The sequence below is a fragment of the Anomaloglossus baeobatrachus genome, chromosome 6 (genome assembly GCF_048569485.1).
Source record: "Anomaloglossus baeobatrachus isolate aAnoBae1 chromosome 6, aAnoBae1.hap1, whole genome shotgun sequence".
In the NCBI taxonomy this organism is placed as follows: domain Eukaryota; kingdom Metazoa; phylum Chordata; class Amphibia; order Anura; family Aromobatidae; genus Anomaloglossus; species Anomaloglossus baeobatrachus.
Window position 1 is genome coordinate 104,711,436 of NC_134358.1, and position 14,957 is coordinate 104,726,392.

At 39.7% G+C, this 14,957-nt stretch overlaps 1 protein-coding gene across 1 annotated transcript in view; it reads right to left on the reverse strand.

Annotated features, from left to right (window-relative positions):
• Positions 1-3,793: 3,793 nt before the first annotated feature.
• The window catches only part of LOC142317132 (uncharacterized), a 566,806-nt gene continuing 555,642 nt past the window's right edge, over positions 3,794-14,957 (reverse strand). The window contains exon 26 of the mRNA XM_075353156.1: positions 3,794-7,394. Within this exon, the coding sequence (XP_075209271.1) occupies positions 7,005-7,394 (390 nt within the window). The 3' untranslated portion in view covers positions 3,794-7,004. The remainder of the gene's footprint in view (positions 7,395-14,957) is intronic.

Below are 14,957 nucleotides of genomic sequence, written 5' to 3' on the forward strand. Positions count from 1 at the left end.
GTCTATTAGGAGATATCATTATTGGGTGTCCAGATCAGGCTTGTAATTAGAAAGTAAAGGAACCCATATCTGTGAACACTCTAAGCAAACCAATTTATACTTGTCCTCCCGGCATGGAAACATGCTAAATTCTGTCTGGTGATACGGGATCAGAAAATGAACCATTCCGAGGAACGAGCTAAAGATCACCACCTTGGACCACATACAACTATTCTTAATTAGGGAAGGTTAAGTGTTTGACCCATCGTAATGCTAAATGAAGACAAGAGACCAGAAAAACATCTCTCAGGCAACACCGGTAATACATGACACTTGTAATTTAAAGGTAAAAAAAAACTCCCATAAGAAAATGAACTTTAAAATTGACTGCAAATGCAAATCTGTATTGTGCGAAAAGTGATTGACAAAACCCCTAGGCGGGATGTAATCAGGGCTGCTGAAGACTTTACAATGAAATAAAGAAATGTAATCGCTTGACAAGACCTCCTGGATTTACACTATTTCCCACTATGATAAAAGATTTAGGTTCCTCTTTGATTTACATATCTTTGCGAGAGGGGTAGTTAAACAACTATATCATGCTTACTTGATTTTTTTCTGCTGGCTTAGCATAATTCTGAATAATAAAAAGAGCAAAAGGTGATTTATAAGTTCTGGAAAGAATAAACTATTTTTAACAAAAATCGGCAAGTTAGCGTTCTGTTCATCAATTCCTGTCACATTACATCAATCAGAACTTTAGAAAGTGAATGCTTAGCAGATTGCTCTCATCAGTATAGAACAGTTACATAATATACTGTATATGCTGTAAGTCATATTTGTAGAAAATGAGAATAGGTAGAGCAAACAGAAATGGGGTGGGAGTAGAGGGAGCGACCAAGGTTATAAAGGAGAGATAAGCGCATAAAGTCAAGTGGGCTCTTCTCACTAGCTGCCATTTTTCTGAACCATAAAGACCATCAAAATTAAAGAAAAATATGTATAATTTGTATACAATACTTTGTAGGACCATCTTTCCCTGAAATTACTGCTGTAAGTCTTTTGGGCTATGTCTCTACCAGCTTTGCCATCCAGAGGCTGACATTTTTGCCCATTCTTCTATGCAAAATAGCTCTAGCTCAGTGAGATTGGATGGAGGTTCTGTGAACAGAAATGTTCAAGTCTTGCCTCAGATGTTCAATTTGGTCTAGGTCTGGACTGTGACTGGGCATGAATATCTTTCATATAAACCGGTGTTCCCTAATTCCACATACTCAAAAGCCACCAACAGTGCAGGTTTTCAGGATTTCCTTAGCATTGTGCAGGTGTTGAAATCATCACCTGTGCAGCTTACTAAATTATCACTTGTGCAGTACTAAGGAGATCCTGAAAACATGCACTCTTGGTGGCTCTCGAGGACTGGAGTTGGAGAACACTGATTTAAATCATCCATTTTAGCTGCAGCAGTATGTTTAGGGTCGTTGTGCTGCTGGAAGCAGAACCTACACCCCAGTCTTAAGTCTTTTACAGTCACTAAGTTTTCTTCCAGAAAATGTTCTGTATTTAGCTCCATTCACCTTCCCATCAACGCTAACTAACTTTTCTATCTCTGATGCTGCCATCATGTTTGACAGTGGGGTGGTGTTTTCAGGGTGATGTGCAGTGTTAGTTTTCCACCACCTATAACGTTTTGCATTTAGCCCTAAAAGTTATACTATGGTCTGATCAGACTAAAGCACCTTATTCCAAATGCCATTTAGGTGACACAGCTAGAAAGTGGAAGAAGGTGCTCTGGTCAGTTGAGACCAAGGTTGAAATCGGAGACTGAATACAAATGCACGTCAGAATTTTCAGATATGTAGTTTTAAAATGTTTAGAAAACCATGTATCATTTCCTTTATATTTAACAAATACTTGCCACTGAGTGCTGGTATATCACATAAAATCCCAGTAAACCATTTTTAAGTTTGTGGGTGTAATGTGCAAAAATGTGGAAATGTTTCTAATATATATACTTTTTCAAACCACTGTGCTATCTTCTTTATAAAAGAACCATTCATTCCAAGGATATGTAAATTAATGGATAGTACTGGGATCTTCTTGATCTAGTTACACCTAAGTCTGAAATGACCATGACAAGTGGGCATACTCTACGTTTATAGGAAATAGGCATTCATAATCATCATCATCATCATCATCATCACTGAAAGAGCTCTCTAACACAAGATGTTGTGATAGTTGCTCCATTAAACTATTTTAAGACGCACCTGAATACCTGTCATGAAAAATATATTATTACAGTTTAATGACCTTTGATCTTTGGAGAAGGGACATTGTTGGTATTTGTTCTGCATCAACATCTTGGAGTCAAGAATTGTTTTTGCTTTCGTATGGACAGTTAGCACCTGTGGACACAACTGTGCTTTTTTTTCAACCTTAATAACTCAATCAATCTGTAGCTAGGATATACAGATAATAATGTAAAGGAGTATATTTTAATATTCGAAAACCAAGTACTCAATTCTTAAAACAAATTAACTTACCAGGTAATGACTAGACAGCATACTGTTCAAGCAATGTAACATTTTGGGCAAACAAAGCACAGGATGACAACTTGGAGTAGCACTATGGCATTCTGCTAAATGACCAGGCTAGTTTTATTTACTGTTATCATTAAAAATAAAATACATAAATAAAATGGCCACCAACCTTGGACCCTGGTATTGTTTCCTAAAATAATAGTAGATGCTCTATTCCTACTAGCTTGAGCTGGAATCAACAACCCATAGCACTCAAGTTGTTGTCAAACTAAAATTTCCAGTATGCCCTGACTCCTGGCTGTCATAGCATACTGAAAAGTGAAGATTCACAAAAGCTGGAAGGCTGCAGGTTGCAGACCCATAATTTAGTTGTAAGAAGAATAGCTGGCATCGGGAAAAAACAGAGACAGCACCGCCCCCGCAAGTGATGTCAATTGTGGGGGGGGCACTGGTCTTTGCTTTTCCTGCATGCCGGCTATTCTTTTTACAAAGCACAATGACAGTGCACTCTCTTGCCGGCTCATTACTTCTGATCAGAGACAGCTAGCGAGCTCACTGTTACTGTGCATATTGCACACTGCACAGTGACAAGAATTTACTGAGCATATGTCGGAATTGACAACCGATACATGCCCAGTAGAGTAGGGACTAGCCCAGACCCTGAACCAGACGTCACTGGTGACGCTTCATGTCGGGGAGGGGGCACATGCTTTGGCAGTGACCATTGCCTGTGATTCCTGATGACGATTCATTTGATTATCCCAGCATGCACTTGAATTCTCAACAAAGCATCATCAAAGAGGAAGTAGTAGTAAGAGTAGTAAGGAAATATAGGGACTTTTTAACTAAAGTATATTAGAAAAGAGATTAGGTTAGGACTAGTGATGAGTGAATACTAAATATTCTGGTTCGGATTATTTGTTCCGAATACCTAGGGAACTATTCCAGTATTCATCATGAATAACGGACTTAATGTAAGTCAATGCTGAACCCAAGCATTTTTCTGGGAAATCTTCAAGAAAACTGCTCAGGGTTCTCCATTGACTTACATATAGTTCTTTATTCGTGACGAATACTGGAATAGTGCTAGGAGTTCGGAACGAATAATCCAAACCCGAATTTTTAGTATTCGCCCATCACTAGTTATGACATTAAATGGAGATTTAGGATTAAAATACATTTTAGTTTTGGACCACCTCTTTAAGGAAAATGTGGATTTCTCTGAAAATAAAAATCAAATCATAGATATTAGGAATCATTTTATTCATCTTTCTATGATCTACATATACATATAGATGTCTTAGGAGGTTTGAGTATATGGGCGCATTGCCTTTAATATTATTTTATAAATCAGTGCATTTCACTATTTTTTTGAGATTCCAACGTTATTATGTCTTCCAGCTTTCCCAACCAACGTAAAGTTAAGTCCTACAATGAGTGACTTAATATTAATAAACTGCAGTATGACAATAGACCAATGAGTTATTATTTACATAATGGAATAATAAACTCATACATAAGAGAAACACAATGAGAGGAAAAATCACAACAGGCGCAACAGTTGATGGTTATAACACAATCTCATCTACAAAAAATATAACGTAGTACCTTTTATACAGAGACAACAGTAAAAAAAATAGAAAACAAAGCATACAAAACAATCCATGTTGCTTTAATCAGTTGATAAAAGCATAAAGATAATCATCTTTTTTTCATAGACAGTCTCCAATTTAATTCAAAGCCTAATATTTGGAAACCACAGAGAACAAATAAATATGTCTATATTTTTTAATGAAAATTACAGGCTCTGTGCTGATGCTCGACACAAAAGACAATTTAGTTCCTCACATATAAAATAACAAGTCTCAGTAGCTATAGGTGACAGCTAATTTCCTTTAGCCTTGCGGTGCCCTGAAGCTACTAATGGATGCCTGTTTTCAAGTACTATTGGAAAATATTAAACAAAAACAAAAAGAAAGCTGTCATTTTCTTGGGTAATTGCAATCCAAACTGAGTGCAAAGCTAAAGTACTTCACATAAATTACATAAATATATTAGCGTTTTATTTAAATAGATCCGGTTATTCGTACAAAACAGTGCCACTATAGTTGCATAGGAAAAAAAAGGTTTCTACAGTGCAGTAATATTCATCCGTCACCGCAATACATAATAGATTGCCATAGTAAAGAAATTTTGGTGCATAATCATTCTGCAATATATATATTTTCCTAGGTTTTTAGATATATATTCCTAGGTTTAGAGGTATCCTTGGTAAAAAAAATTTTTTGAGAAATGTTTTTTGAGTGAAAGAGGTAGTATTAAGTAATAATTACTGGAGTATGCGGACACAACAGTAAGCCAGCTATACACTCACTTTGACTGAGCACTCATTTGCAGGACAGCTATTTGTCAATATTCTACCATATTCATATATGGACCTGCACGCGCACTACACTGAACGGGCCACCATGTGTCTACTCTTCGCCGATGGGTGAGGGTAACCCACTGAACCCCGTTCATGATGGTTATCAGAGATTGCAGTTCTTCCTCGTGAACGAAGAATTCCCACTAAATGCTCGCATTGATTAAGCCCTTTGTAAACACCACCCATTGCTATGTCCTGTGTTTTCTGTGGATACCAATACCGCTAATATGATTTTTAAAGGCTGAAGACAAAGAGATGTTTTTAGTTATCCCTGCCTGCTGTCTGCTGTGTTTGTTTCTTTTTTCCTTTGGAGCCCGTCGATACTACCGATTGGATGGTTTAGTGAGGTCCTTGGATTAGCTCCGCCAGGGTCCGCCAATATCTTGGCGGAGAGCCAAGAAGGCGATTGACCTTGACTATCTGGAGGAAGTAAAAGTCCCCCATATACATGCATAATAGGTCTTGCTTTTTATTTTTTACAATGCGAAGAGGAGGGCCTAAACAGCTAAAAGACACAAAGTATGGGGCATGCTGAATTTCATCATGTCCACTCCCACTTTTTTGTGTTTTCTAACACTGAAGTTGGGAGGCCCTGACTTAATAATTGTCCTACCTTCTGGGATCAGCGAGTTTGGTGCACTTATGGTCAGTTTAAAAGCTATAGTATGTACACATTCACATATTTGTGCTATTGTCAAATTGCTTCCTTAATGCAAGATTAAGCGAGGAAAATATGCTGCTTATCCAACTAATGCGATCGTACCCTTAGAGATGGCAGAAGTTTGAATATGGCAGATCGGAAAGGGGAGTGAAAGCATTCAAGTTATCAGGGTGGACAGCTCACTCAGACTGTAGATCAGAGGTCCCCAACCTGCAGCTCAGGATCCACATGTGGCTCGCAGGCCCGTTATACGTCGCTCACAAATGTCTGCCATCTTGGTACATTAGCACCAGGTCTAGCAAGCAGTTTTAAAGAGCTGGTCTCCAGATGGTGACTTACGTATATGAGTAACCCCACATAGAAAAGCAGATCTGAATTGGGGTATTGTAGGAACCCCTGGATATGGGTATACTGCCTAGGTGTGATTTCTGTGGGAAGGTATGGTTGTCATTACACCAGTAATGGGGGCTCTAGGTGCCACTATTGGAAGGGGGCGGGAGCTGGATGTGGCTCGTGACCTTCTCTCAAAGCTCTCAAGGTCAGAGAGGTTGGGGATCACTGCTGAAGATGAAGAGGAAATCACATGATCTTTCAGAAAATTACTTCAGGAATGAAGGTATACTGATACATGATATCTAGTGAAGATAGAAATATACTGGATACACAAACCTCTCATTCAGCATGTACTGCAGTAATGGCAAGTTCACAACCACATGACATAAGTCAAAAATTAGGAGCAGGAGGCAAACTGCATAACAGGAAATCTGAACATATTGTCATGAATGAAGCCGGCATGTTTTGTAACTGAAATTAACCACTATAATGTGTATTAAAAAAAGTATCACAAATTAGAAGAAAACATATCTGCTTTTCTTCCACAAATAGCACCAAACCCATTCATGGGATATGTCTTGCATTGTTGCTAAGTTCTATTGAAATGAAAAGGGTAAAATTACAATGCTAGAAAAAATCTGTAAAAATGTGTGATACTGTTTTTTTTAAAAAAAGCGACATTGTCTATAATGGGCCATAAAATTATAACTACAGTGGTTATGTTACAAGCTGGTGTCTGCTGTGCAACACTGCCAGCAGCTGCCTGATATGGTCCTGGTTAAGCTCTGTACTGCGTCTGTCAGGAGACCTGACAGGCACAGTACATGTATGACAGATGTTGGGAAGGGAGTAAAAACAAATATGAGTAAAATATATAAAAAAAAATCTAAAGAAATCATAATAACTAATGATCTCACCATAACCCAAACTATGTAGATGAAGACATATAGTGTGTACTTCCTGATGGAACTTGATCACCACCTAAATATGGACAATCAGGCAGTAAACTTTGAAATATGTAAAAATATCAGGATTGGAACCAATGGCAACATACATTTACAAAAATTTATTTCTGTCCATTTACTTGCTTGTAGTTTCCTTGTAGAAGAGCAGAAAGCTCTGCGATATGTTGTATCCAACATGTTTTGTCTTCTGAATCTTTCACAATTAACTGTTCTAAGACCCCTTTTAAGTTGTCCTCTGTTTTCTGGCTTTCAGGAAGAATCTTCAGTGGTCTATCACATCGTAGTTGGTTCATGTGGTTGCAGGATAAAATACTGGTAGGTCTTGTCTCATCGTGGAGAACATTTTTTTGTCCTTCAGCTTTCAAATGAGTGAAAAGATTTGACAGAGTCTGGCTGTAGGTTTCCAACTGGAGATCAAGCTTTTGGTTTTTAAGCCGTTCCTCTTCCAACCGCTGACGTAGACCTCCGTTCTCTTGATTTAGTTCAGTTAGCTACATCAGAAAAAGAAAAGAAAGATGAATATTATGCATAAATCAAATTATTCCATATGAACAACTGGTCTGAACAGAATTAGTTGAGGTTCATCAGCTTTTAGAAATCGTCATCATGACCAGTTGGACGCCCTGCCTTTTTTTCTATATCAAAAAGAAAAACTGTTTTTTTTTTATCAGTTGTACTGTTCAAATGAAGTAATATGATTATGTCTTGAATCACAAATGCAGTTTTCGGTGTAGTTATTTTAGTTCAAACACTGGAGTAGATACAAAAGAGAACAGTTTCAGTCATTGCTTAATATTTTTCTTTCTTGTTGGATCTACTGCTTGCTTTGGCTTGAAAAAAGCAAAAAGTGCAACTGTGATTTCATCATAACAATACCTGCAATAAAACACATAGCATTTAATATTTTGGATGTCTATATACTTTTATCTACAGGGACGTTTAGCATGCTGTGATGACAACAGAATATCTTCTTCCTCAAATGGAAGACCTGCTGCACTGAACAATATGTTCAGGAATGACTTGAGGAACATGGCAGGAGTTCAAGATGTTGACTTGACTCCAAATTCCACAGCTCTCAATCCAATCACGCATCTATGGGATGTACTGGTAAAACAAGTCCAATCCATGAAGGCCTCAACGCACATAAATACAAGACTATCAAAACTTTTATTTCAGAACTATCTATGAAATAAAACAGTGAACTCCAGCATCAAAACACATTTCGACTTAATCTTGGCATAATTATTAGGCCTTTTCACCAAATGTTTAATGATGAACTGGACACACAATGTAATAGCGGCTTCAAAGCAGACTAAAAAAGATTTTGTTTCTTTTCCCCTCCGTTGTGGAGATATTAGCAATCAAATGCATGACACCTAATGAATTAACTTTAGTTAAGACTAAGTGGGTATTATTAGATAATTTTTACTGGGGGTGTGTACTTCTGCCTCCTGTACGATGCTGGCCAATCATAAGCAGGCAGTAATATAGAAGTGCAGAAGGACCTGTGATGAGGTCATCAGGGTCAGCTCACCAGAGTGCACATGTCCTGTTAGCCAGAGAGTGCAGTCTAAATAATATCTCTGCAAATGAAGGCAAAATTCAGGAAAACAACATTTTATTCCGCTCTGCAGCCCCTATTACACTCGGTGTCTAGTTCAACATGAAAAATTTGGTGAACGCTTTTAATTCAACTATGTTCTTTAAATACATACAAGTTTTTATAGTCTGGAATTGAAATGTTGGACCTCATCTGTTCCCATACCAATTCCATGCTTGTGGAACTGTGCACCTGAAATGAGGAAGATGAGGGGTAGGCTGAAAAAACGTGACCTTAACATCTTGGCGTAAGATCCCATAGGACACCTTCAGATATTTTGTGGTGTCCTTGCTTTGACAGGTCCGAGTTATTTTGGTAGTAGGGTTTCTACCCAACATTAGACAGAATATGGCTGATCGTTGTATATATATAATGTATAAATGCCCCAAAAGGGTTATAACTACACAAAAAAGGCAAAAATAATTAACTGTAACAAAAATTGCACAGAGATTATCACTAATAAGGGGGAGGTAATAAATCCCTTTATTGATCAAACAATATATTTCTCATTAAGTAACAGGTCTTTGCTTCATGTATTATGGGCATAAATGTCATACCAATTTAAAAATGGAATGTGGTATGCAAAACTGAAAAATACAAAGGATCCAGCGTTATTTTAAAGTTTCAGATAAAGCTTCTGCGAATTTCAAACCTTGGTGTGTGATGTGATAATGTTATAGTTTGAGCATGGTTGTAATAATCATAGGGAGAGGTAAAGACTAGTCATTAGCTGTAACTCAAATGCTGTATTTAGCAATTTGGGTGTTAATTAAAAGATCGTTCTCCGGCTTTAAAATGATAAAATGCAGGCAATTGAATCTGAGTCCTGGAATAATGGACAATAATGTGAAGTCCATAAAGCTTTCTAGGTATTTGACATGATTAGTGTGCAGGGTTTTTAGACTTTTCTTTCCCTTTTAGGAAACTTTAAAATGGAAATAATTGGAATCAAGTTTAGTGTCACTTATCTTTATCTGAAATTCATACAAAATCTATTCATCTTAGCAAGACAATTTCCACTTCCATTTTATCACTTTCTAACAGCCATTTTGGGCAAGATGAAGCGCTAAGTGTAAATTTACAAATTAATCGTTCATACGTTATACAGGAGTCATGCGAAGATTGGAGTAATAAATTTACGTGAAAACCACAGAGACAAAAATGATTTTCATATAGAATAACAGTATAAGTATAAAATACAAATTGTAAAACAAACACTAAATGTCTAAGCATTTACTAGATTTAACCATTTTTGATAGAAAAACGTTAGACTATTTAAAGTACAGAGTTTCTTTTAATATCATAGTTATATCATAGTTACAATATGCATTTTCTTCATACTTGGGGGGGATAACTTGTATAATGTGTTATACTTTAAGAGTTTGTACAGGATTAGAAATACAGTACATGGTTGTAATGTTCTAAACACCAGAGGGTGTCATTATGGCTCAGCCTCATTGACATTAAAGGAGATCTATAATACCAGACCAGAGATACCAGTAACCCATGGACAGGTGTGCCATTTTATCTCTGGGTGAAATCCGCACTGTTTTTAGAATCCTAATTAATCATTTTTCTAAGCCTAAAAGAACAGCGCACAACACATTGATTTAAAGGAAATAAAACAGATACTCATCAAGCACTGACTCACTGGACCCACGAGATTTGCCGTCTAAGTACCTTTAAGTAATGGATTTGCATTTGATCCAACTAATCCTATCAATTACAGTTAATGAATAATTATAATTTCTACAGATTTTTCATGTTATATACGTATATATATTATATAGACTGCAATGTGTTGCCGATCAGTGAGTGCCTGGGTTCAAAGACCCCCACTGATCACTCAAAGCACCACTCTGAAATGCCGAGCTCTTGCATGAATGTCCCTATTGAGCGGTGTCCATCCTCCATAGTAAGAGCAGTTTACGAACCCATAGAACTTCTATTAGGTCCATACACTGCTCTGATTGCACTTCTATAGGGTCTGTGCACTTCAAAGTGGTACTTTGAAAGATTAGTGAGGATCTCAGGACATGGGACCCAACTGACGTCAATGAGAAACAAGCATTTTTCTGAAAGACTCTAACATGAGGTTGGGAGAGGGAGGGGCAGGAGAATCACTGAAATGGCTGGAAACAGAGTTCAAATGGAATGCGAACAGCATGGGGAAGACGCCTGGATGCATCTCTGACCCCCAGGTCACTGCTGGGAACAATGTTACCAGAACATTAGGGTATGTGAACACAGTGAGTATTTGGATGCAGACCTTTTTGCACCATTTCTGCCTCTCATGGCAGGAAAAACGCAGTGGCAAAAATGCGTGTTTGCCACGTTTTTGCCGTATTTTCAATGTATTTTTCACCTGCTTTTTTAGTGTTTTTGGACACCAAAGAATGCTACAGAGACAGATAATAGACATATTATAGATAGATGGAAAAAGCTGTGTCTCCCAGGGAATGGGGTACTCGGTCCCAGGCAGTGTATCACTGGGGAATGTCACTTTGGTGGCCGTTGCCCTCTTCCGTGCCCTGGGTGCTTTTTAAATAGGGAGTATTTACAGGGGAGAATAAAGTCATCTGTGTGACGCCACCTGCGGGTTGTGGTTAATATGGGGGAACCACCGCTGCTGGATTGGTTACTCCTAGGGCTGGTGGTAATGGCAGCTGAGGTGGTAGGCCCTCCGCAGGTAGGGCTGAGCCCAGGGAGCTGTTTGGTGGAAGTGCTAGAATAAGGGAGGCCACACCGGGGTTGTAATTAACAGTCTCTACTCACTCTGGACCCTTGGATGGCTGGTTCAGGTCCCTGTATTGCCAGTACTAGTTTATGACTCGGGTGCTCTGTCCCCGACACTCTCAGTGTGGTTGGGTCCCCGTAGCATGGAGCATTTGGGGCCCGGCTGTCCCTTTGTGGTGACAGCCTCCTTCTCCGTATGGCGGGTAGTGTGGACCCTGTAGGGCCAGTCTGTATCCCGGATCCCTGATCCTTGCTTTACTGCTGGTGTCCCCGGATTTGTGGGTCAGTGAGGTCCGTGCAGGTCCCCTCATTGTGCAGGTATCTGCCAGGCCATATGAAACTGTCGCCTGACCTAGGGCCTTGTACACCGTGCGCGCTCTGGTCCCAGCGGTACGTGGGTGTACCAGCCCTGGCGACCACTCTCCTGTGCCCCCGGGTCACCGTTTAGACGACCCAGCTCTCAGGCATCTCTTTCCACTTTCCCTTCCTACTCAGACTGCCTGCTGTCCCCTCCTACCATGCTGTCTAGTCCCTCTGGTTTGGCTCCGCCCTCTAGGTTGCTATCCCCTTCTGTCCGACTAGCCAATGACCCCTGGTGTGGAGTGGTAGCTAGGATTTTGGTGTGTATCGGTGTTTCTGGAAAAACGTAGTGGCAAAAATGCGTGTTTGCCACGTTTTTGCTGTATTTTCAATGCATTTTTCATCTGCTTTTTTAGTGCTTTTGGACATCAATGAATGCTACAGAGACAGATAATAGACATATATTAGAGATAGATATATACAGACAGACAGATAAATAGCCATAAAGAAAGACAACCTCCCGACATGTGAAAAATTACATCCTGTGAAGCTTATTGCCCAGCTTTATATATTTAAATAAATAAATAAATTAATTAAAAAAACAAAGTGGGGTCCGCCCTATTTTTGATAACCAACAAAAGGGTGGCAAGGTGGCTCAGTTTTGCAGAACTGGGGTCCTGGGTTCAAATCCCACCCCAAAGACAACATCTGCAAAGAGTTTGTATGTTCTTCCCTGTGTTTGTGTCGGTTTCTTCCAGGTTCTCTGAATTCTTCCCACACTCCAAAGACATACTACTGATAGGGAATTTAGATTGAGAGCTCTAATGGGGACAGTGTTGCTGATGTATGTAATGCTCTATGGAATTAAAGAAGCCATATAAGTGAATAAAAATCATATTATTCGAGGTAAAGCAGACAGCTGCGGGCTGATGTTATCAAGCTGGGGAGGTTCATGGTTATTGGGCCCTTCTGAAGCTAAAAATACCAGATCGTAGCCACCCCAGAAGTGGTGCATTACATTAGATGTGACAACTCCAGTGCTTCACCTCAGCTCTTCTCTATTGCCCTAGTGCAGTGGCAAATGGGGTAGTGGTTTAACTTACTAGGGTTAGTAATAGGGGTACCTGACAGATGCCTCTCCATTACTAACACCAGGGATTGATGCCAGCTGGCACTACACAGCTGACATCAGCCCCATAAACCATTAACTCAATTGATACTGCACTAGGGCAATCTAAAAAAAAAACTGGCGCTTTTAGTGTGATGCCCCACTATGGGGTGGCTGCGAGCTGCTATTTTTAGGCTAGAAAAGGCCCATTAACCATGGACCTTACTAGCCTGATAATATCAGCCCACAGCTGTCTGTTATGAAGAATAGAGGGGGACCCCATGTTGTTCTTTTAATTACTTACTTATTCAGTAGGTTAAACCTTCCTAACCTGATAATATCCACCCACAGCTTTCAGCTTTACATTGGCTGGTTATAAAGAATAGGGTGTACCTATGTTGTTTTTTTTTTTAACTATTTACTTATTCATTAGGTTAAACCATGCTAATCACCCTTTAGTGGCACATGAAAAGCACTAAATGGTGCAAGTGTATAATATGTAGGGGGGTGGAATATTACTTTGCTTTTGGTCAACTTATAATCTAAGCTCTCCCTCCTAGATCAAATCTCCCTGAACTGATTACAGGGGATAGTGTGCCGAGCAGCGTGCTCCCAGGTCTCATATAAAACCGAATGACACAATGAAGCTGTCCAATGACTGAAATCCCAGTAACCAACATTGCTTTGGCAAGTATGGCAGGCAATCTCCGCATATTGATTTTCTGTCTAATAGCCGCAACATATGCAGGGTGGGGACTTGAGCATGGCGCTAGAGAACCTGTGAAACCCGTTACAGTAATGAGCATGCTGAGCACCCCGATGCCCGAATGAGTATCGAGCAGTGGCGAGCTCACTTGCTCATCATGAATACCCACCCTTTAGGAGCTCTGATTCTGCACATTGTAGCCTAATCAACTTTCAGACGATAACTCAAAAACATTTCGTGAATCTGCTCTTTTCTCAGCTCTGAGTAACTAAAAATGCTAGTACATGGCTATCAACTCAAATTTAGACGACTACAATATCCTTTTCGGTGGTCTCCAAACTAACACACTTAGGCTCGTCAATCTCCAGCTTTCATTAAACTTCCTTCTTTGCGCTCATCTTGTCTTTTCCTCACATAACAGCCTCCTCTGTAAGTGTAGCCCCTATAATCTGGAACTTTATATTCCACATGTTCAGACTCTCTCTTTGAAACTTTCAAAGTTAACTCAATAACCTATTTTAGAAAAGTCTAGAAACCTACAAAATAAAAACATCGCTGGTACAATACCAGTAGCAAGACAGTATACTCGTACCCTCATGTACCGTCTACATCCACCATCTCTTGTAGATTGTAAGCCTTCTATGTTCCCATTGTCTATTTACACTTGGGTGATGTGCCTATTATTATATATATATAAATATATCTGTTACACTTAAGTTATACTTATGGTATGTACTAAAAACCGTTTGCACATCTTCATATGGAAATTGCCCTTCAATTAATGCAGGTGTCACACGGTACAAATATACTCACCTTATCGTTGCTCGTTGACACGTCGTTCATTTTCATAATCTCGTTTTTACTTCTGCGCGCCGGTTGTTCGATGCTCCCGTGGCAGCACACATCGCTCCGTGTGACACCCCGGGAAGGACGAACACAGCTTACCTGCATCCCGCCGGCCATGCGGAAGGAAGGAGGTGGGCGGGATGTTTATGTCCCGCTCATCTCCACCCCTCCGCTTCTATTGGCCGGCTGCCGTGTGACGTCGCTGTGACGCCGAACGTCCCTCCCCCTTCAGGAAGTGGATGTTTGCCGTCCACAGCGAGGTCGTCCGGCAGGTAAGCGCGTGTGACAGGGGGTTACCGACTTTGTGTGCCACGGGCAACTAATTGCCCGTGACGTACAAACGACGGGGGCGAGTGCGATCGCATATGCGATCGCACGATTTATCGTCCCGTGTGACGCCCGTATAAGGGTGCCGTTAAAAAAAATAATTAAAAAGTGAAAAAGAAACAGCAACAATGTTGTCGTTAACTAGTTTTCAGATTTATATTTTAGTAAAAAATGGTTCTTATTTTACCTCTACCTAGGTGATCTAAAGAAAAGAATACATGCATGAATATAGCTGTAAGGAGTATCACCAATCCTTATGCAACTGATCCATCTTCTTTTCTGCCTTCAGCTCAGTGATTGCTTTGCTCAGATATTGCTTTGAGTGAAAGGTAATCTGTGATAGAATGCTTGCAAAAGACACATTGCTTGACAACCACACGTAATAGACTATGGCTGCTAGGCAGTATTTCCCTAGCATTCTGTCCCAAATG